Source organism: Salpingoeca rosetta (genome assembly GCF_000188695.1).
Source record: "Salpingoeca rosetta unplaced genomic scaffold supercont1.4, whole genome shotgun sequence".
Lineage (NCBI taxonomy): Eukaryota > Choanoflagellata > Craspedida > Salpingoecidae > Salpingoeca > Salpingoeca rosetta.
This window is the reverse complement of record NW_004754930.1, coordinates 1,788,231-1,810,755: the sequence shown is the minus strand read 5'-3', so window position 1 is coordinate 1,810,755 and position 22,525 is coordinate 1,788,231. Positions and strand designations below refer to the sequence as shown.

General features: G+C 56.4%; 7 protein-coding genes across 7 annotated transcripts; 4 read left to right on the top strand and 3 right to left on the bottom strand.

Annotated features, from left to right (window-relative positions):
* Window positions 1-696: 696 nt before the first annotated feature.
* Window positions 697-3,410, top strand: PTSG_01463 (major facilitator superfamily transporter permease). The gene is made up of 5 exons (XM_004997380.1): window positions 697-1,108; window positions 1,469-2,098; window positions 2,371-2,576; window positions 2,896-3,048; window positions 3,291-3,410. The coding sequence occupies exons 1-5, from the start codon at window positions 820-822 to the stop codon at window positions 3,342-3,344; spliced, it is 1,332 nt and encodes a 443-aa protein (XP_004997437.1). The 5' UTR covers window positions 697-819; the 3' UTR covers window positions 3,345-3,410.
* A 377-nt stretch (window positions 3,411-3,787) lies between these two features.
* Window positions 3,788-5,151, top strand: PTSG_01462 (uncharacterized protein; the record flags this gene model as incomplete). Its single annotated transcript, XM_004997379.1, has 5 exons — window positions 3,788-3,820; window positions 4,105-4,180; window positions 4,388-4,491; window positions 4,752-4,809; window positions 5,105-5,151. The coding sequence occupies 5 exons, from the start codon at window positions 3,788-3,790 to the stop codon at window positions 5,149-5,151; spliced, it is 318 nt and encodes a 105-aa protein (XP_004997436.1).
* A 670-nt stretch (window positions 5,152-5,821) lies between these two features.
* PTSG_01461 (dynein light chain roadblock-type 1) lies at window positions 5,822-7,257 on the bottom strand. The gene is made up of 5 exons (XM_004997378.1): window positions 7,181-7,257; window positions 6,948-7,026; window positions 6,691-6,800; window positions 6,423-6,480; window positions 5,822-6,191 (listed from the first exon to the last, which is right to left on the bottom strand). Exons 1-5 carry the CDS (start codon window positions 7,181-7,183, stop codon window positions 6,145-6,147), a joined length of 297 nt encoding a protein of 98 aa, XP_004997435.1. The 5' UTR covers window positions 7,184-7,257; the 3' UTR covers window positions 5,822-6,144.
* Window positions 7,258-7,302: 45 nt separating this feature from the next.
* Window positions 7,303-9,180, top strand: PTSG_11736 (uncharacterized protein). The gene is made up of 5 exons (XM_004997377.1): window positions 7,303-7,520; window positions 7,701-7,784; window positions 8,053-8,257; window positions 8,625-8,830; window positions 8,984-9,180. Exons 1-5 carry the CDS (start codon window positions 7,401-7,403, stop codon window positions 9,089-9,091), a joined length of 723 nt encoding a protein of 240 aa, XP_004997434.1. The 5' UTR covers window positions 7,303-7,400; the 3' UTR covers window positions 9,092-9,180.
* Window positions 9,142-12,154, top strand: PTSG_11735 (uncharacterized protein; the record flags this gene model as incomplete). The annotated part of the gene is made up of 8 exons (XM_004997376.1): window positions 9,142-9,571; window positions 9,812-9,942; window positions 10,150-10,387; window positions 10,687-10,875; window positions 11,113-11,202; window positions 11,411-11,527; window positions 11,835-11,921; window positions 12,134-12,154. Exons 1-8 carry the CDS (start codon window positions 9,203-9,205, stop codon window positions 12,152-12,154), a joined length of 1,242 nt encoding a protein of 413 aa, XP_004997433.1. The 5' UTR covers window positions 9,142-9,202.
* Window positions 12,155-12,538: 384 nt separating this feature from the next.
* PTSG_01458 (uncharacterized protein) lies at window positions 12,539-19,737 on the bottom strand (the record flags this gene model as incomplete). Its single annotated transcript, XM_004997375.1, has 4 exons — window positions 19,447-19,737; window positions 18,629-19,030; window positions 14,122-18,359; window positions 12,539-12,803 (listed from the first exon to the last, which is right to left on the bottom strand). Exons 3-4 carry the CDS (start codon window positions 18,006-18,008, stop codon window positions 12,539-12,541), a joined length of 4,152 nt encoding a protein of 1,383 aa, XP_004997432.1. The 5' UTR covers window positions 18,009-18,359; window positions 18,629-19,030; window positions 19,447-19,737.
* Window positions 19,738-19,957: 220 nt separating this feature from the next.
* Window positions 19,958-22,449, bottom strand: PTSG_01457 (oxidoreductase ERO1). The gene is made up of 2 exons (XM_004997374.1): window positions 20,705-22,449; window positions 19,958-20,422 (listed from the first exon to the last, which is right to left on the bottom strand). Exons 1-2 carry the CDS (start codon window positions 22,406-22,408, stop codon window positions 20,225-20,227), a joined length of 1,902 nt encoding a protein of 633 aa, XP_004997431.1. The 5' UTR covers window positions 22,409-22,449; the 3' UTR covers window positions 19,958-20,224.
* Between the last annotated feature and the right edge of the window lie 76 nt (window positions 22,450-22,525).

The following is a 22,525-nucleotide window of genomic DNA, read 5'->3' as shown; positions in this document are numbered from 1 at the left end:
CCACCGCTGTGGTGGTGGTGGCAACACATCGCGGGCCTCCCAAAAGTGCTTTCAGCACTGATTAAGGTAAGACACACGCACACAACCCCCCCCACCACCACACACATGTACATTCGGTCACATGCACATGTACTAAGCCCCCCACACCCTCACACTTTTTTTTCTCTCTCTTAGGTACCAGTCAGTCCCGGAAGTGGACGGCTGACACTCACTTTTTTCCCCTCCTTTTTTTGTTTTGGTGAGTTGGTATGGTGCCATTTTTGGCGTCCCAACCAACGAGCCATCCTCGCCTCGGCGAGGAAGGTAAGCACCTTGCTACCTTGCAACAACACCAACTCCTCTCACTCCAATGATCACACACACATGCACATGCACATGCACATGCACATGCACATGCACATGCTTGCACCCACACTTACTCACAGACACACCACGCATGCACATTGGTTCCTCGTTTCTTCGTTTCTACTTGGACTCTGGATTTGCCGACTGTCACCCTCGCCGACTGCACCTGATCGTGCCCTTCACGCTGCCTCTTGTCTCTTCCCCTGTCGTCTCTGTCTGCTTGTCTCTCTTTCTCTTATGCTGCTGCTGCTGCTGCTGCTGCTGCTGCTGCTCTCGTGCTTGTCTGTCCCTTTTCTCTTCTTTTGGCGGCTGTTCGTGGGCCAACAAAAATTTGATTCGATGCACAAAGGAGTGCCCGTCTTGTTGTTGTTGTGGTGTGCTTGCTTCTTGTGTGTTTTTTTTTGTGTGTCGTGCACTCTGACAGAGAAAGAAGGACGACCCAAGCAGCAAGCAGCAAGCAAGCAAGCAAGCAAGATGGCAGGTGGTGGTGCTGGTGGTGCTGGCGGTGGCGGTGTGCGGTGGGGTGAGCTGGTGCTGTTGTTGATGTTGTATCTTGTGCAGGGCTTGCCGTTTGGCATGCAAGTGAAGACGTTGCCCATCCTCCTTCGCCAGGAAGGCGTGTCCCTGTCGGCGATTTCGTCTCTGGGCATCCTCTCGCTGCCGTGGCTGGTGAAGCTGGCATGGGCGCCGCTCGTCGACTCATACTACTGGCCTCGCTTCGGCCGTCGCAAGTCATGGATTGTGCCCTGCCTCATCATCATCGGTCAGTCTCTGGAGAGGACTGTGGAATGAGAAGGGGAGAGAGACAGCGGAAACGGAGGAGGTAGTGAGAATGCGGGGAGACACACAAACACTCACTCACTCACTCACTCACTCACTCACTCACTCACTCACTCACTCACTCACTCACTCACTCACTCACTCACACACACACACACACACACACACACAAACACACACACACACAAACACACACAAACACACACACACACACAAACACACACAAACACACACACACACACACTCACTCACTCACTCACTCACTCACTCACACACTCACAAACACACACTCACAAACACACACACACACACTCTCTCTCTCTCTCTCCCATACCGACATTAGGTGGTGCGGCGCTGACTGTACTGCCATCGCGGTCAATCCCACACATGCTGGTTGTCATCTTTGTGATGAACCTGGCGGCATCCGTTCAAGACATTGCCACAGATGGCCTGGCCATCGACGTGCTCACGGACGAGAAGTCGCTCGCCTTTGGCAACGCCGCACAAGTCGTGGGCTTCAAGGCCGGCATGATGCTGGCTGGTGGGCTCGTGCCGTGGTACTTTGCCGACAACCCGTGGCTCGGGTGCTTTGGTGTCATCGCCGTCGTCACAATGGGGCTGGCTGCCCTGCTGCTCATGCACAAAGGGCCCATCACGGAGTCGGCTCCAGCCACATCCGCTGACAAGGGCGACACAGCGTCTGCCACGTCAGCAGCAGCCCGGCCTGCGGTGGCGCACGACGTGGAGGACATTGTGCACAAGATGAAGGAGGTGTTTGGGATGATCCTTCGCCAGTTCAAGCAACCGGCTGTTCGTCCGCTGCTGCTGCTGCTGCTCACCTACAAGAGCGGCGAGGTGATGGCGGATGTCATGTTCAAGCCGTTTCTGCTTGACGAAGGGGTGGAGGCCGACCTGGTCAGTCTCTGGACCGGCGTCATCGGTAGTGCGTTTTCCATCGTCGGCTCTCTCGCAGGTGTGTGTGTGTGTGTGCGTATGCGCGCGCGTGTGTGTGTGTGTCTGCGCGTGCGTGCGTGTGTGTGTGTCTGTGTGTGTCTGTACGTGTGTGTGTCTGTGTGTGTGTGTGTGCCTGTGTGTGTCTGTACGTGCGCGCGCGCGTGTGTGTGTCTGTATCTTCTTCCTCCTCTTCTTTCTCTTTTTGCTTCTCGGCTCCTCCTGCCTCCCTCCGTTTCCTTCCCTTCCTCACCCGCTTGTCTCATGCTGTACCTGTGTTTCGCCGTGCTACAGGTGGCTACTGCTCTGGTCGTTTCAGTGCTCGCACGACGCTGCTGGTGTCGGGCGTCTTACGTGTGGCAGCACAGCTTGGCCGTGCGCTTGCTGCTGTTCTCACCGTCTCTGCAGACTCGCCGCTGCCCATATTGACTCTCATCGCCACCGAAGCCATCACTGGCGGGGTTGTCACCACCGCAGTCTTTACCCTCATGATGGCGCAGGTGTGTGTGTGTGGGGGGGGATGAATGTATGTGTGTGGGTGAACGTATGTGTGTGGGTGAATGCATGTGTGTGGGTGACTGTATGTGTGTGGGTGAATGTATGTGTGTGGGTGAACGTATGTTTGTGAGGGTGTGCCTTCTCTGTCTTGCTTGTTCCTCTTCCTCTCTGTGAGTGTGTACTGCTTCGTTGGTAGTGGGTGCATGTCCTTCCTTCATTCTCACCCTCCTCATCATTTCCGTCGCCACCACTGCCACTTCAATTTTTGTTCTCCTTCCTTGCTGTGTGGCCCGTATACTCATGCATGTGCGTGCCCCTCAGAGCCAGCCAGGCGTCGCTGGGACGCCAAACACGGCGACATTCTACACGACACTGACGACTGTGGAGTTGGTGGGCAAGAGCGCAGCAAGCATCCTCTCCGGCGTGTTTGCAGAGCACATGGGCTATGAGGCGTTTTTCTTCTTCACAGCCATCGTAAGATAAAGAGTTTGTAATGTGTGCGTGTGTGCGTGCGTGCGTGCGTGCGTGTGTGCGCGAGTACTCGTAGTGCGAGACACATCAAAGCTCACTCACCCTATGCTCACTCACACACACTCACTCCCACCCTTACCCACCCACCCACCCACACACACACACACACACACACACACACACACACACACACACACACACACACACGCACACACACACTCACACACCCACGCACATGCCTACAGTTGAGTGCAATCCCCCTGTGGTTTGCTCGGAACATCAAGTCCCACGCACAATGATTTGGCTGATGCCGCCACCCCTCTGTACACACATGCACACGAAAAGCTCTGGAACACACCACAGCCACTCAATGATTAAACCCAGATCACGCAAGTGAGAGTCGACCCACCCCTGTTCTCCTGTTGCATTCGCATGCACACACAGACATACACATCGACATGCAACCGCGTTGCGGGACAAAACGTGCAACTGAGCACTGTCCCAACCAACTTGCGGCCAGGTGCCCTGACACACACACACATCATGCGCGTGACATGACCTTGCTCAGGTTTTCCTTGATATCAGTTGATTTTTCACGTTGGCAACGACGAATACGGCACAACAAGTACATTCGCAACACTGCAACACTGCGACAGACCTTCTTACACCACCCTACCACCCACCTCCTCGCTTCTTCATAGACACAACAAGACACGCTATACGCAACACACGCGCGTCAAAGATGAGCAACGGAAAGGCAGACATGTCGGCTGTGGTGCGTGTCGGCAGCAGGAATGCTGGAGTGATGCAGTACCCTTGTCTCGGTCAAACACACCTTGTGTTGTTGCGTGTGTGTTATCTGGCCTTTGCTGTAGACATGCTGTCACCGCGCTGCTCCTGCGATCGGCGTGTTGTGGGCTCTCGTCGATGTCACTTGCAACAGTACTGTTGAGATGTAGACTTGCGCGTGTGCTCTACCGCTGTCGGTGGGCTCATCTGCACTTCCGTGCTTGGTGTGCGCTCTGTTTGCCTTTGCTCTGCGACGCGCCATGTCTGCAGAAGGAGACGGCAGACATCCTCGAGCGCATATCCCAGCGTGACGGCACAGAAGGCGTTGTTATCGTTGGCGACAAGGGTATGAGTGTGCGTGCGTGTGCGTAAGGGTGTGCGTCCTTACACACTTGTTGTCATGAAGCGATGCGCACCTCCAAGAGCCAGCACCTCCCAATCCCAAGAGTACCGCTAGACCTCTTGTTGTGCGTCTTCCTTGGATGCATGCACACCAACACTCACACATTAGCTCTTGCTTGCTGCCACGTCACGTCGCACCACGATGCAACAGGGATGGTGATGCATTCCACGATGGAAGGCTCCCTCAAGAGCGCAGAGAACTGGGTACAGATGACCAGGACGGCCAAGCACGTCGTGCGCGAAGTCGACCCAACGGTACGGCAGTAGTATCGAGCCCAAACCAGTGTGCGTGAAGCTGGGCCTCCTTGAGCTCTGCGATGTGGAGGCGGTGTGCTGGGTGATGGGAGTCTGGGTGTGCCTTACCGTGCGCCCTTGTCAGTGTCATGTTTCATCTATCTACTACGAGATCTTCTGGAGAGTGACTGCCTGTGAGGCGGCCGTTCATTGACGTGCATGGTCTCACTGTGAAAAGTGTGAAAGTGCCCATCACCCCTCACCTTTCTTCCCCATGCCAGAACGACTTGAGTGTGCTCCGCATCCGCACGAAGAAGCGCGAGATCCTCATCACGCCTGGTGTGTGCGCTGTCGACTGGTCTTTTTGCCTTGTGTGCTCCCGAGCGAGGGAGAAGGGTGTGTACACTACACTGAGCAGTTCACAGCTGAAGTGTGAAAGTGTGAAGGGTGACAGCTGGTCAAAGTCCGTGCTTGTGTGTTTGGCGTGGCGTCTTCAGCCAACCTGATCACGTATGACCTCTGCACCTTTCCACAGCACGTATCACCTTTCTTTTCACCTCACGCACACTCAACGCACATTCAACGCACGCTAACCCCATCGTGTGCATCTGCATCCCATCCACCCTGTGCGCAGACGACAAGCACATGCTGATGGTGTTCCAAACGACGGATCGCAAGTAAAGCACGCAACTCATGTGCTGTGCCAGTGTCATCTACGACCACCAGACCAGGCACAGTGCAAGGGTGCACACCACCCACGACCGCTTGTGCTCTTCTGCTTTTTGCTTCTGTTCACTAGATTTCCTTCCATTCTATCCAGAGCTTCCAGCATGGGCATATGCCCCTTTCCTTCATTTCTGATCCAATGCCGACTTGACATGCGTGTGTACATACTGAACGAAATCTCCGCGCTGTGTGTGTGTGTGTGTGCGCGCGCGGGTGTGTGTGTGTGTGTGTGTGTGTGTGTGTGTGTGTGTGTGTGTGTGTGTGTGTGTGTGTGTGTGTGTGTGTGTGTGTGTGTGTGTGTGTGTGTGTGTGATATGGATATCTATACACGACCAACCACACAGCCCCACACGAGCGTGCTTGCTGATCCGGGTATCACCAGCACAACGAATCAGAGGCTACATTTCCACACGTAACGATCAGAGGGGGTTGGACACACACACACACACACACACACACACACACACACACACACACACACACACACACACACACACACACACACACACTCACTTCGCACACACACACACACACACACACTCACTTCGCACACACACACACACACGCACACACGCGCACGCATGCACGCATCCACGCACACATGCACACACACATGTACATACACAAAACTTGGCAGCGATGACGAGGTGTGTCGGGGAGCGTCTATTACACAACAAGCTGCGACAACATTACCACCAACAAGTCACACATGCACATGGCCATCACACACAGGCATGTGTCGTAACTGTAACCAAAAAAAAAAGCAACGCAGCACAGATGAACAGACAGGCAGGCAGACACACACACACACACACCAAGTCACAAGACTCACGATTGCACAGCAGGACATCAACCGTTCAGCATGCAGCATGCACACACATATCAAGGAAAGAAGCAAGCGCAGAACAACGAGGATGAGGAAGTGTGGAGATGAAGGGGAGCTTGAGCTTAGGCGTCAGTTGGGTTTTGGATGACGACGAGCAGATAATCGTTGTCTGTTGAACGCAGTGCCACAGTACACGCACAAGGGGTGTGTGAGTTGGAAACGGGTGCAACAAAACCAAGGGGTTCATGCACGCGTGGGAACGAACGCCCCAACGGGCCTTTGAATGCATCAGCACTGAGTATGCAGGTGCACCACACACACGTAAACCCACGCACACAAAGTTCGCTCGCACGTACACACACACACACACACACACACACACACACACACACACACACACCTGGTGCCACCATGATCTCGTGTTTCTTTGATCGCAGTCTGAGGAACGTCAATCCATCCTATAGTATGCAAAAGGGGAGCCACAAGTGGAAGGTGTCAGCTGGCGCAATGACTAAGATGAAACTGAAGGGCACGCATGCACGAAAGTACACACATACACACGAAAGTACACGCACACGCAATCACGCACACATACATCCACCCACATCGCTAGCACGCGACATGCATGAGCGCAGCAGCAGCAATAGTGCGCATGCGAAACAACACACCTGTGGGTCAAGCTCCCGCACGACGTGGCTCGCCTGTGCAGCAATCGAGGAAATGAGGCCTGCATACTGTGTTGTGGCTGTCTGATCCAACGTGGACTTGATGGCAATGCCTGCGCAAGGCAAAGCATGTTCAAGGAAACGTCAGGCGGTGGTAATGTGGGCGCGCACACAACCCATGCCCCTCGTAAATACACACACGCACACACAACATCGAACGCACACTCCCTCCCTCTCCCCACACACACACACTCACGAACCTTCTTTGTTGAGAATCACAATGCCTTCGACGCCCTTGTGGCCGGAGATGCGCTTGAGTGTCTCCTCAACTTCGGCGCTCTGCACACACACCACAGCGTTTTCCACGGTTTCGTGAGGCAACAGAAGAGCGCACACACATATAAGCACACATATACGCACACACGCACACGCACACGCACACGTACACAAGCATGCACACACAAGCATACACGCACACGGCATGCACACGCACCATGGTTCTGGTTGTTGGCTGGTGGTGGTGGTTGGTGGTGCTTGTTGTCTGGCGCTGGTGGTTGGCAAGAAAAAAAAATACTGGCTGCAGAAAGGGAGGATTCGCAATATCTTCAATTAGCTTTCAAACCCAAACAAGGGCAGCGGAAGCAGTGCAGACCATCACCATCACCATCATCGACCACCGCGCAAGTGTCGCCTCCCTCATCGTCGCCATCACCATGGCATCGTTCCTCGCACGAGCGACGGCTGCTGGACAAGCACTACCTGCGCGAGCAAGCGCCATCCTCACCTTCTGGTTTGGGCAGGACCCACACTGGCCAGCGTCACCGTCGACCACGGTGAGACTCTGATTGAGCATGGCGTGACGTTCGTGCTCGTTGCTTGGTTGGTTGTGCAAGATGAAGTGTGATCTTCTTCTTTTCATCACAGCTTGTGGCTTGTGGTGCCTTGCGCCTCATCGTGTTCAAGTCCAACCACGTGTCCCAGTGCTCAACGCCATTGTTGTCACTGCTTAATAGGAGGTCGTGGCCAGGACAGCGTACCTTGCTTCTCTTCCGCACCAAATGAAGCTGTGGTTTGCTGGCGGCAAAGAAGTGGACGAGGTTGGTCCACAGCTGTGTCACCAGCGTCTGTGGTGCGTGTGTGTGTGCAGGTGTGTGTATGTTAGTGTGTGTGTGTGTGGTGCGTGTGGTGCGTGTGTGTGTGCGTGTCCGTGCGTGTGTGTGTCCGTGCGTGTGTGCTTGTTTGATGCATCGAAGCGGATGGGTGCTTTGACCGTTACTCACACGCTCACAAAAAATACATTCGCACCCACAATTCATGCTGTACACAACACATTGGCACGTATCACATGTGCTCTGTGCGATGCAGCAAATCCGGTCTGAATTTGCTGGGGATCTGGCCAAGCTGGACGACGACAACAAGGCATATGACAGCTGGGTTGCGTGCGAGAACCCGCGCGCGTCACTTGCCCTCATCCTGCTCACCGACCAGTTTACCCGCAACATCTTTCGCGGTTCCGCAAAGTGCTTTTCCTACGACAGCTTGGCTCTGAACACGACGCTACAACTCCTTGGTGCGTGTGAGTGTGAGTGAGTGAGTGAGGGAGGGAGTGAGAGTGAGAGAGTGTGCTCTGTGTGAGAGAGAGTGAGAGAGGGAGTGAGAGTGAGAGAGTGTGCTCTGTGTGTGTATGTGTGAGAGAGAGAGTGAGAGAGTGTGTGTGTTCACGTGCGTTTGCTTTCAACAGAGCACAGAACCCCCCCCTTCCCCCACCATGATACACATGTGCTACATATGCTCTGCCCTTCGTCTTCCTTCTTCCTTCCTTGCCTCTTCTTCACTTTGTTAATCACACACACACACGCACACACACACACACACTCTCTCTCACCCCTCACCCACTGTCGTTCACCGACACTCTCCGTGGTTGTGCTGTTGCACAGATGATGGGCGGATGCGTGAGCTGCGGCCTGTTGAGCGCATGTTTGCGCTGATGCCTCTGGAGCACAGCGAGGACCTCGCCCACCACGAGCGCATGGCAGCTGAGCTGCAGCAGATGAAGGAGGAGGCAGAAAGCTATGGCGACGAAGGCCAGGGGGCCGTGAAGCTTATTGACGCAGCATACGGCTATCTTCAATCCCACACAAAGGTATGCGTGCACGTTTGTGGCTGCTTGTGGCTGTGTTTGCTTGCAGGCATGCGTGCGTGCGTGGTGCTTATGCATTCGTTTGAAGGAGATGAACGAGGTGTTGTTAAGCCTCTCATCCCCCAACACACACACACACACACACACACTGTGCAGGTGCTGGAGCAGTTTGGACGATATCCGCATCGGAACAAGGCCCTGGGCCGTGAGACAACGGCGGAGGAAGCAAAGTACCTGGAGACAGCAGAGACGTGGGGCCAGTGACACGTGTGTGTGTGTGTGTGTTGAGGGGGGGGGGGGCAAAACACGAAAGAGGGCAGGGGCTTACTCCAATCATAAACGACGCTGACAACACCTCCCAGAAGCAACGAATCGATGATGATGATGACGATGAATGGTCGTGGTTGTGGTGTTGCTGTGCTGGCGCAGCGTGCGCGGAGAGCTCTGGGGCTGGGGTCGTGTCGTCGCCACGCGCATGCGGCGAGCGCCAGTGGAGACAGCCGCAAGGTGTATGTGGGCGGAGCTGGCGTTGTGCCCGTGACGCGGCAGCAGGATGTGACACTGGAGCAGATGGGAGCGCAGGCGGTGAGGGCGGCACTGGCCGATGCAGACATGGACCCCAAGAGTGTGCAAGCGGTGTTTGTCGGTAACATGATGTCTGGCATGCTGTCCAAGCAGCAGCACCTTGGCCCGCTCATCGCCAACGCTGCGGGCCTCGACCTCGTGGAAGCGTCCACCACAGAGGTGTGTGTGTGTGTGTGTGTGTGTGTGTGTGTGTGTGTGTGTGTGTGTGTGTGTGTGTGTGTGTGTGTGTGTGTGTGTGTGTGTGTGTGTGTGTGTGTGTGTGTGTGTGTGTGTGTGTGTGTGTGTGTGTGTGTGTGTGTGTGTGACGCTTGGCCACAGCTTGCTGTACACACACTTCCGAGATGCTGTATTGTCATGTCGTTGTTCATTTCATTTCGCTTCACCCACAATGGATACCAGGCGTGCTGCGGTGCTGGTGGGGCAGCGTTGCGCATGGCCTATCTGGCCGTCATGAGTGGTGAGCTGGAGACCGTTGCCGTGGTTGGCACCGAGCTCATGACGCACGCAGATCGCGAGACCATCACAGAGGCGTACGTCCAACTGCTCGCCTGTGTGTGTGTGTGTGTGTGTGTGTGTGTGTGTGTGTGTGTGTGTGTGTGTGTGTGTGTGTGTGTGTGTGTGTGTGTGTGTGTGTGTGTGTGTCGCTGTTTCATGTACCTTCGCGTGTATGTGTGCTTGTATCAGGGAGGGCAGGTACGCATCAATGACTGATCATCTCAACACTGATGATTGCACAGGTTGGCAACCGCGTCTCACTGGGCGACCGAGGGAGCAAAGGGGGAGACATTCGTGTCCCTCAATGGCAAGCTGATGGCAGAGTACATGCGGCGGTACAACGTCCCCCACGCCAAGTTCTTTCCTTTTGCACAGGTTGCCCACAACAACGCCATGACAGCAGCCCATGCCGTCTTCCCAGACAAGCCGCTCACCCTCGACATGTACGAGAATGCGCCCGTCGTTACAGATCCAATCCAGGTGTGCACATATGTGTGTGTGTGTGCGTGTGTGTGTGTGTGTGTGTGTGTGTGTGTGTGCGTATGTACGTGTATGTCGCTGCATGTATGTACATGTGACTGTGTGTGTGTGTGTGTGTGTGTGTGTGTGTGTGTGTGTGTGTGTGTGTGTGTGTGTGTGTGTGTGCTCGTGTGCCTGTCTATACGTGCGTGGGTGCATCACTGCCACTGTACAACTGCCAACCTCCCCATAGTTGCCTCATATCAACCAACCAACCAACCAACCAACCGACCGACCAACCACCATGACCGTCGCGGCAGCTGTTTGACGCGTCCCCCACGTGCGATGGCGCGGCGTGCGTGCTGCTCACGTCCAATCCGTCCCTCGCGGCGCGCGCTGGTGGGAAGCGCGTGCGTGTTGCCTCGTCTGCCGCAGCAACGGATATCCTCGCCGTTGCCATGCGCGAGGACCCGCTCCACCTCAGAGCCGTCGAGAAGAGCGCAATGGACGTGCGTGCACCCTTTTGTTTATTTGTCAGTGTGTGTGTTAACTTTGCGCATGTGTGTGTATGTGTTGAGTGTGAGTGTGTGTGTGTTGTGTGTCGCACGCACGCACGCACGCACAAGTACACACCCACACACACTCAACACATACACACACACATACACATCAGCACATGTGTCATCACCTTTCCATCTCAACTCTCACACCATTACCACCACATCACCACCGTCGTCTGCTGTCAGGCCATGTCCCGCGCTGGCGTGACGCATGCAGACATCGACATCTTCGAACTCCACGACGCATACACCAGCATGGCCTGCCTCGCTTTGGAGGTGCGTGAGTGTTGCGTGGTTGTTTGTTCACGTGCATGCATATGCGTGCATGTAAGTGCGGGGAGATCAGAAGGCTCCGTGCCTCCCCCTCCCCTAAACTCTGTGTCACACCCCTCCCCTCTCTCCCTGTCTCCTCATGCCAACCTCTCCTCCTGCCCATCGTTCATACCGTCCCCCCTCTCTTCCCCTCGCCTCGTCGCAAACACAGAACGCGGGGTTTGTTCCACACGGGGAAGGTGTTGAGTTTGCTGCGGACGGGCACATTTCGCTGGACGGGCAGTTGCCCATTGCCACGTTTGGCGGTCTCAAGGCCCGCGGCCACCCCGTGAGTCACCTGTGGTGGTGGTTGGTTGATTGTTTGGTTGGTGGTGTGGTGGTTGGTTGATTGTTTGGTTGGTTGGTTTGTGTTGTTGGGTGTTGTGAAAGTGGACGTGGTAGTGGTGGTGCTTGGTGGCGGCATGTTGTGTGGCTGGACAGGTGGTGCTGGGAGGTTGCAGTGTTCTGCCGATTGGCGAGGAAGGCGATGGCACGCCTCCTTGACGCTTTCCATGTCATGCCAGTTGTACCAGTTCCCTCAAACACACACACACACACATGCACACACACACACGCGCACACATACATGCACACAGGTGGGTGCGACGGGTGTGTATCAGGCGGCGGAGATGTTCATGCAGCTGAACGGCACTGCAGGCATGAACCAGGTTCCCAACACGGAGGTCAGTATGTGCTGGCAAACACCCTTGCTGTTGTCGCTGCGGCTTGGACCTTCTCATGCACAATCACCGCTCACGTGTTCACACACACACACACACACACACACACACACACACACACACACACACACACACACACACACACACACACACACACACACACACACACACACACACACACACACACACACACACACACACACACACACACACAGATACTACTGGAAGGAGAGTGAATGGGTCCGTTTATGCGAATGAATGAATGAATGTTTGTTGATTGGAAGAAAGCAACGACCTCTCGCACATAATGCGGGAGAGGAGGAATATGAAATGAAGAACAACACTCATAAGTGGGCGGGCAAGGTGCTGCTTCCCCTCATGTCAAACAGGCAAGGCACGTGGCTACCAAACAGTCCATCCGGATCTAACGCTTCAGCTCCATCGCCCAGTAGCAAGCAGTTTCTGCACAAATGTTGTAACTCGCATCACACCACCACACTAGAAGATATGTTCTGAACGTCTCGCCCATGAAACCACACACATACACATACACATACACATATACACATACACATATACACACACACTCACACACACACACTCTCTCTATCCCCCGCAACTCAGACAATGTTGTAGTAGATGATGAAGAAGAGGGCGATGAGGAAGATGAAGAAACATGTGAAGCGAATGATGGCTCGTCTCCGCCTCGCGTAGTCTGTGCGGACAATGACGGCGCCTGCAGGCGGATATTGCGAAGGCAGTCGCTGGTATCCGCGCGGCGCACGGCTCGTGTAAGGGCCTGCCTGCGAGGGTGCCGGTGGATAGTGGGATGTGATCACAGCGCCACTGTGCGGCGGCGTGGTGGAGAAGCCCGCTGTCGACTGACTGTACGAAGGCGGGTTTGGAGGTGGCACAGGGCCAGGCATGTACTGCGGTTGTTGGTGTTGTTGTTGCTGTTGTTGTTGTTGTGCAGCAGGTGGGGGGTATTGTGCCTGCGGCACAGTCGGTGGTTGCACTGGCTGCTGTGGTGGTGGCGCAGATGCCACTGCGCTTTCGTACGAGGGCGGTGGTGGTGCGCTCATCTTCCCCGATCCCGCTTTGGCTGTGCTTCTGTTGAGCGTGCCTGCTTCTTGCCTCTTGTGGTTGTGTGTCGTTGTCGTGTGGCTGGAGAGTGAATGACTCATCGCGAGCGGCATGGGTCTATTGTGTGCAATTTCGCCAAACCCGCACCACACCACACCACGACGAAAGCAAAACGCGTTCGCACTCCACCCTGCATCCGTGCCAACGAAAGAACATGGCAACCTACGGGGCACAAGCCATGCACAAGCCTACAAGTGCCGAGCACCAGCGTCAGCACACGTCCACTTCCCCCATTGTTTGCAAATGCGCTTTCTTCCATACCACATACACACACACACACACACAAACTCGTTCGTCACACAGTAGGACTGGGGGAAAGGGAAGGACAAGGCTGGAAAGTGGGAAAGTCCACGTTTGGACCTTAGGACAAAATGTTCAAAGGTTCAATGACAAATGAAGACCTCTCTTCAGCAGAACAGAACACAGGGAGGTTAAGAGAACCATGTGCTCATTCATTCAGGCAAGCAAGCAAGCATGTGCGTGACGTGAGTGAGTTGCACGAAAAAAGGTGGCAAGCAAGTGAAGAAGTGACACGCGTGCAAGCTGTGGAGTGGAGAAGCCTCTAGTCTCTTTCACCAGCCAGCGTACATCAGTACAAGAATGAGCCCTGACACACACACACACACACACACACAGATTGAACAAGTTGAGGGCTTGAGGGATGACAACAGAGTCTTTCTGGGAGCCTGAGCACGTTGATGCAAGCAAGCAAGTAAGCGACAAACAGACCAACAACAACAACTGAGACAACAACAACAACTGAGACAACAACAGCAACAACAACAACAACAACAACAACAACAACAACAACAACAACCGCACAGCACATGTAGCTTGGTTGGTGAAGTATGTATGAACAAAGCGGCGGCGAATAAGGGCAAGGTGCCAAGCGCTATGCAAACGTATGTACATTCAAGTCACAAGTCTCAATGCCCGTTAATCATGTCTGGGCCGCGTGGGCGTGCCGGGTAGAGTAAATTCAAACACCCTACTACCCTAACACCACACGGATGATGCAAAGACTAATACCCCGTGGGAGGCAGGCCTCACTGCTTCTCACGACGGTGGGGGCTGCGAGGGCTGGCTGGATGGGAACGTCGTTGGTGGTACACCGTCACAGGGCCGCGGGGTCGCCGATATGGCTGTGGCGGTGGTGGCTGTTGTTGTAGTAGGAGCAGGCGCCAGTGTCGTTGCAGGCGAGAACAGCGATGAGTGTGATGGCATCGGAAGGCCAAGTGCGGTGGACACTTGGAACGGAACATATGCCAGAGGGTTCATGGCCGCAGTTGTGCTTGGCGTGAAGCTGCCTGCAGGCATGAACATGAACGGTGGCGGTGCCGTGGTACTGCTACTGCCAGCCGCAATCCCTGCTGTCGAGGACTGGGGTGTTGCTGGTGGAGCGGGCCCTGGCGGTGTCTGCATCTGCTGGCCCTGCTGTGTCTCGGGTGTGGGCTGCATGAGCATGGCGTTCTGCAGCGGCAGCTGGTACGCGTACAAGTATGGCGGCACTGGCATCGCCGTGGGGTCATATCCGCCTGCATATGTGGGAAGAACGTATGGCATTGCCAGCGCTCCGCCAGGAAGAAACGACGCAGACGGCAGCGAAGGGGAAGAGCCCACCATGGCCATCGTGGGCGCGTACGTGGCAAACGGTGTCACTGGTGCTGATGCGCTCGTCAGTGCTGCCGTTGTCGGTGTTATTGTTAACCCCGTCGTTGCTGTTGCTGTTGGTGGCGTTGTCGTTGCTACTGCAGGCAAGCCTTGAAAAGCGCCCATCGGCCAACCGGTCGGTGTTGAGGCAAACGTTATGCCCGTGTTATCACCGCCCCGCGCCATCTGCTCTTGCCGCTCATTTTCCTGCTGCTGCTGCTGCTGTGCTTGCTGTTGGACCCATGCCAGTGTTCGCGCCATGCTCCGCTCCGCCTGTGGCGATGCGTGGCGGTGGCGACGCGTGTGTGTCGCTGCTGACGAAGGTCCTGCCGCCTTGCCTCTGCGCCGACGCGGGCTCTCGTCGTGCTGTCGGTGTGCAGCCCGCCCCTTGCCCTCCTTTCGGTTCTTTTCCTCAACTTCTTCGTTCGCGTTTGCCTTCTTCTCCGTCTTCTTCTCAATCTGCCTTTCTCCTTGGGCGAGTGAGCTCGCTTCTTTGGCAGTGACCATGTCACCACCGGCTTTTCCTTCTGCTCCCCGTTCTACCCGATTGACACCACGACCACCACGACCACCACGACCACCATCAACATCTCCCACGCCACTGCCTGCGTCACGTGCTTCAGTCGTCTGTCCCTGTCTTCCCCCGCTGTGTCCCTCGCGTTGCTGCGCCTGCTCCTGTGCCGGCGTTGCGCTCGCTTTCCGCTTCCGCCGCCCCGTCTTGGCCTTTGGCGGCTCACTTTTCGCATCATCATCATCATCATCATCATCATCATCATCATCATCATCATCATCATCATCATCATCATCATCATCATCATCATCATCATCATCATCATCACTACCAGCATCGTCCAGCCGCTCCACATCCTTCACATCCCCATCACCCCCGCCCTCCCGCTCGCCATCGCTAGCGGCCGACTGCTGCTGCCTCCTCCTCCTCTCGCGGATCTTCGCTGCCCGCTTCAGGCCCGTTCGTAGCTGGCCCGTGGAGTTGAGGTGACACAGCAGCGCAAATTGCCGTTTCAGCTCCGACGCAAGCATGCGCGCTTGCACCTTCAGCTCTGCATTGCGCTGGGCAACAGCCTGCATGCAATGCTGCATGCCCTGTTTTCGCTTCCGCAGCAGCTGCCGGTGCCGCTGTGCCGCCTTGCGGTTTAATTCACGCATCCTCTGCTGCTGGTCCTGGGGCAGCTCGCCCATACGCCGCCGGGACCGCCGCCTGCTGTTGCCCGAGCGGCCGTGCTGGGCGTGTGCGGTGTTGTCTGCTGACGGAGTCGGTGATGTCACGGTAGAGGTGCGGGAGAGCGCAGATGCGTGTGCGTCGTGGCTGAGCATGCTGCCCACGTCTTGGCTGCTCGTGTATCCGCCGCCATGGTCTGTCCAGCTTTCATCCCCGGTCGTCACGTCACCGTCGTCTGCCGCTGCGTCCATCTGCAAGGGCGCCATCGCACCGCCCCCACCGCGGGGTGCAATTCTGTGGCCCAAGCCCCTTACCGCTGATGGCTGGGCTGTCCTTCTTCCACCGCGATCCAGTTCATTCCTCACGTTTTCTTCGTCCACCTCCTCCTTCGCCTTCACCTCTTGCGCAAACTCTGGGCCGAGCTTCCGCCGTCTGCTGTGCAAACCACCTCGTCGCTGACGACCGCTACCATCATCTTCGCCGTTGTCGTCGTCACCATCATCGTCATCGTCATCGCCTTGCTGCTTGATGGCCTCAAACAAGAGATCCATCGGGGAGCGAACTTGCACAGGTGGTGCTGGCGCTGGTGTTGGCGAGCGTACGTCCTCTTGTTTAGAAGTGGCCGACTGGGGTTGTTGTTGTTGTTGTTGTTGTTGTTGTTGTTGTTGTTGTTGTTGTTGTTGTTGTTGTTGTTGTTGTTGTTGTTGTTGAGACACAGTCGGTGATGCGGTCACTTGGGCTGGCGAGCGCATCCTCGCTGGTACGCGTAAGGTAGGTGCTGTGGTTTCTGGTTGTGGCTGGGGCAGACTGTTCTTCTGCTTCTGCTGCTTCTGCTTCTGCTGCTCATGGGATGCCGTCTGTGTTCGACGCGTGTCCTTGCGAGTGCCCTGCTCACGGGGTCCCGCTACCCCACTAGAGGTCGTGCTCGCATCCATCTGTTGCTGCTGCTGGGATTTGGTTGAAGGGTGGGGTGCTTGAGGGGACGACGGTGTTGGTGGCGTGGACGGCACTGTGCGGGGCGAGGGCGGGCACTGGCGCCGAGACAGCGGCACTGCGGAGAGATGTGAGCGGAGGAGTGATCGTGTGCCCATTGGCAGACGCATTGCTGCCTTGTGAGGCGTGCGCACGCCGGTGAAGGGCGCGTGTGACTGCGGTGTAACCACCACAAGCACGGGGTGGTGTGGTTGGTGATTGCAGCTGCCATGATGGCCATGATGGCCATGCTTGGACTGGTGGGTGTGGGCAGGTGGCGGCATTGTCGAGATGCGGGGAATGCTTGTTTGGTGCGTATTCACCGTGCTGTTTTCGACATTGTTCAGGGCGTGCTGCTGCTGCGTGTGTGGTGCCAGAGCAGCAGCACGCATCTTCTTCGTTGCCGGTGTCGCTGTCCCCACCGCTGCCGCTGTCATTGCGGGCGTGGGTGCCGCAGCGGTTGTGCTGAGTTGCTGTGCAGCAGGGGAGCTGTCGATGGCATCCGCGCGTGTGCGTGCGCGTGTGAGCAGCGACAGCACGTCGCGTTCATCGTCGAGCTGGGTGTCCTCGCTGGGCAGGCCGCCCGTGAGAGCACTGCCGTTGTTGTGTTGGGACTGCGTGTCACTGCCATCCTCGTCCGAGACCTCTGTTGAGGTGGTGGAGGTGTGGTTGCTGTGCTGGCCTCGCTGTTGTGCCTGGCCCCGGCCTTGTTGCTGGGCCGGTTGTTGTTGTCGTTGGTCGGGTGGTGCTTGGTCGGTTGGGGGAGCGTCAATGTTGCGGGCGGTTTTTGACGGGTTGCGGCGTGCACTGAGTGTTGTGGGATTGGCACGAAGCAAGGGCAGGCGAGGGCGTGTGTGCGCGTGTGCATCGCGGCTGTCGATGGGGACCTTGATGCGCTCCTCACGCAAGGGCACTGGTGACAAGGGTGTCGCTGAGTTTGTGACCACTGGCTTGGACACTGCATCGGGTGGCTGAACATCGTCAACGCTCTGCTGTTGCCCCTGTTGCTGCAGTATTTTGTGTTGTTGCTGCTGCTGTTGATGTTGATGCTGTTGTTGTTGCTGCTGTTGTTGTCGCCATGAGAGGTCAGGCACAGACACAGGCACGAGTGACTGGTGCTGTGGTGGCGTCGTGGACATGCTCATATACGTGTGTGACTGGACGATGACTCGAGGGCTTGGGAGTACTGCCGAGCCTGCGTGGGCGCCGCCATGCACTTGTTCTTCTTTTCTTGGGAGGTGATGGCGATATTGGAGGCGTGAGGGAAGGTGAAGAGGGGGAGAGCGCAAGCTGCGTGCGTGTGTGGCGTGCGTGTGTGGGTGTGATGGCGGGGTGTGGTATGATCGGGTGGGCGTTGACGTCGTCCGATGGTGCAAGGTTGGAAGTGGTGGCAACTTGCGCCGGGGGCGAGGAAGGATGGAAGTAGGCGGTGGTTTGGGTTGGCCGTGGACCGTGAAGAAAGGGAGACACGGGAGAGAGCGGCGGCCCTGGTGCTGCTGCTCGAAAGAATAAGGTTGATGTGGAGGGAGGTGCAGTGGGTGCAGGCAGGGGCAAAGATGAGGACAGCCAGAGGCAAGGAGCAAAGAAGGGCCGAATGAAGCAAGCGACACAGTCGGCACTTTTTGTTTGGCTGTTTGGGGTTGACGGTGGGTGGCTGCCGTGTGAATGAGAACAAAAGAAGCGGGGTGTGCTGTGGCAGAGGAGGCGAAGTAATCAAGGGCGCAGGGGGGTGGCGGGCAAAGCACGAAAGCACGAAAGCACAAACCTAAATTGCGTTCTTGGTGTGAAAAAATGAAAGGGAAGGAGCAAAGCAAGAGAAATGGCTCTGCAGGCAGGCAGGCAGGCTATTGGCGCGCGTCCTTAGTGTTGCCTAGCAGAGGGAGAGAGAGTGTGTGTGTGCGATAGAGGCGCTGCCGATCTGATCTGAAGAGAGAAAGAAGCAAGCAGCTGACACGGGGAAGAGGGGAACGATTTGTGGTGCGCAAGCACAAGCTAAACACACGCGCGCGCGAGACAAGGCGAGAGCGATCACAGAAAGGGGTATGAGGAGGAGGAGGAGGAAGGCGGGAGGTAGGGAGGTCTGAATCAGTTAGTTTGCGAGTAAAGGTGTTGTGTTGTGTGTTACTCTTGCAATTTGCCACAAGAGCGGGAAGAAAGCCAAGCACACCTGAGGACATGACGCATGCACAGCACACACAGAACGCGGCCCACGGCACACGGCAGCAGTGAAGTGGTCAAAGCAACGAAGCAAGAAGCAAGCAAGCAAGCGATCAAGCAAGCAAAGGCACCCACGCGCACACACGCGCACACGCAGTCGAAGCAAGAGGTAGCCCAGAAGCGGGCGGGCAAGAAAGCAGGACATGCAAGTGGTTGGGCGGTGTGTGAGAGCAGAAGGCAGGAAAAGGGGCGCAATGGGCGAGGAGGGGCATTACCAAATCTCGTCATTACTTCGTCAAACAAAACATCGCGGATGCATGGATGAATGCACACGCATAAGTGCAACAGGTGCTTTCGCTTTCGCGCATGTGTCATGCCCGTGCGAAGCGGGACAATCATGAGCAACCACCGCATGCAACTACGTACCTCCTGGTGGCCTTGTCAGTGAATGGTCGGGACAGGCGACAGGTTCGATCCGTGAGCGAAGGCAAAGAAGCCGCAGAAGCACGCGAGAGGGATCGCGAAGAAGCAACGAGAGTGACCACCCCCACCTTCACACCACACCAGTCCCTGCCGGTTGTCGTCACTGCCATGTGTTGCGCTGGTCCAAGAACAGGTCTCGCTTGCACAAACGCCACCCGCCCTGCTTTCTCGAAGCAACCTCGTATGTCAATAGGTCAGTGTCGGGTGTGTGTATGTGTATGTGCGTGTGTTTTGTGTGTGCCTTCCAGCCAGCCACCTCAAGAAGTGCATCGCTTTCATCACGCAACATGCGGCATTGCTTCTGACGCCCTCTCTTCTCACACCTAAACGTGTGCTTGATGGCTCGTGTGCGCGTTTTCCACGGTTTTGCTTGCGTCATGATTGCAGAGAATCACTGTATGTTATTAACGAATTGTCCGCAAGTCAGCCGTGTGCAAGATTGGTCTGGTTGTGAGGCAAAAGTGTGGTGTTGCCAGGTGTGGTTTTGTGTGTCGTGTGTCGTGGTGTTGTGTGTGGTTTTGTGTGTCGTGTGTCGTGTGCTCTGTGTGCTCTGTGTGTGTGTGTGTGTGTGTGTATGTGTGTGTGTGTGTATGTGTGGGTGTGGGTGTGTGGTGCTGTGTGGTGCTGTGTGGTGTGTGTGTGTGTGTGTGTCGCTGTGTGGCGTGCATGTGTGTGTGTGTCGCTGTGTAGTGTGTGTGTGTCGAGGAGGACAATGTGCCGATCATGTGCTGGTGTGCGAGTTGTCTTCCTGGGTGGGTCGAAAGGCCTGAAACTCGTGCATGTATGTGATGCTGGAGGCCAACCGCTCCCACAGATTGAACAGCGCCACAATGTCGTTGCGGCCGAGCTCAAACGCAACCTGATCCGAGCTAATCTTGTTCCCCAGCAACAAGCGCACCGCCGTCGCCAGCCCTCGCGTCTGAACGCGGCCATATGATGTGTGAGTGTGTGTGTGTGTGTGTGTGTGCGTGCGTGTGTGTGTGTGTGTGTGTGTGTGTGTGTGTGTGTGTGTGTGTGTGGTGTGTGTGTGTGTTCGTGTGTGAGTATGTGCGTGTGTGGGTGTGTGTTGGCGGGGGGAAATGGTACAACACCAGTTCAAGGCATACAAGTCGCAAGAAGCGGTACACCCCCCCTCCTCCTCTCCAACACGCACACACATACATACGTCCATGCACACACATACGCACACACACACACACACCTGTAGTTTGCCCCAGAGACGGCACTTGTGACAGCCGACGCAGTTCATAATCTCGGTAATCTGGCGAAGGTGCTCACGCATCTCCTCCAGCACATCCTTGCGGTCTGGTGTCTGGAACAACACCTCCTCATCCACAGCCATATCACAGTACAGCTTGGCTTGGTCCACAAGCTCCAGAACAGCCGCCTTGGTGGTCGCGTCATCCGCAGCGTCGCCCGACGGGAACGGGTACGACCGCCACAGGTTCTCCGCCTTGACAATGGCCTTGAGCACTGTTAGGTAGGTGAAGTACAGGTTCTTCAGCCAGCGCGTGCCCTGCCCGCCCGTCGTGCTGTCGCTGAAGCGCCGACGGAATTCGGTGATGTTCGGTCGAAACTCCCCCGTCTGCTGGTCCAGCCACTTGTACGACAGATGCACGCTGATGGACGCGTGCACCCCGGAGAGAAGCCGATAGAAGAAGCGCTCCTCCAGACACAGCGAGTCCATGTCCACATCGTAGCGGCTGTTGCCACTGCCACTCGCACCCGCGCTCGTGTCAACACCAGCGCCCGCCTCAATGTCCATGTCCATATCCATGTCCACGTTCATGTCCATATCCATGTCCACGTTCATACCCGGGCCACCGACCAAGTCGTGGAAGAAGTTGTCGTGGTTGCTCTGCGCCTGGAAGCAGTTGCTGCTGTAGACGGTATCCCAGATGCGCCGCGCCGCGGGGCCGCTGTACCCCGTGAACCGCTCCGGGTTGTCCAGCAGGTTCACCCACTGCATCTCCTCCTGTGGATACACAAGCTCGTCGGCGACGCAGAAGTTGCTGCGATCAAGCATGTCGCGGCGCTGCTCCCCTTGCAGCACAGACAGCTGCCGCGCCGTCACCGTGTCGTTGATGGCGTTCAGGTCCAGGCAGCTGTAGTTGGCGTACGACACCACCGCCGGCTCCGTCTCGAACGAGGTAAACGGCGTCGTGTCTTCGCACGCCTGCACCGCGCAGTTGGGCGACGTGCACAGGCTGTCGTCATCGCCCCACACGGTGCAGGGGCCGTGCAGGTTGACGTAGAAGAACTTGAAGAACGGCCGTGCCACCAGCGCACGCAGCTTGGGGAAGAAGTGCTCCGTGTTGAACGCGTTCACAGCCTCCACCGTGCACAGGCAGTCGTCCACAGCACCGCACACCTCGCACTCGTCCGTGAACGTAAAGTCACACGTGTCAGACGTGGCCGTCGGTGACTTGGTGCGCCCTTTTGTTTCTTGTGCTTGTGCTTGCGCTGGCTCTTCCTCTTCTTCTTGCTGCTGTTGCTGTTGCCGTGGCTGCTGATCTTCTTTTCGTTGTCGTTGTTGTTGCTCAGCTTCACCCAAAGTCGTGTGCACGTGCTGCCGCTGCTGCTGCCGCTGCTGCTGCTGCTGCTGTTGTTGTGAATGGGGAGGGTGCGGAAGCAGCGAACTCGTGGAGAAGGGCCGCAGCCACGTGGCTACGGATGCACCGGTGCTCTCGGACGAGAAGACAACCGCAGCCCCAATTACAGTTGTAACAAGCACCAACGCAATCATGCACACAGCCCGGCCATTGCCACTCCCACTACTGCTGGCCCTGTTTGGTGTCCTTGCGCCCGCTCCAGCAACCTTGTCGGCCCCTTGCTGCGGCTGCGGCTGCGTCTGCGTCTGCGTCTGCGCTGGCACGTCCTTCTTCCTCCTCATCGTCGTCGCCATGCTGTTGTTGTGTTGTTGTTGTGATGAACGAAAACGCTTCGTCAGCCAAATAAATGCAAGCAGCGTCTCTTCTTGCTTGCCACGTCAGATTTTGGCGTGTGAGTGCGGTGTGTGTGT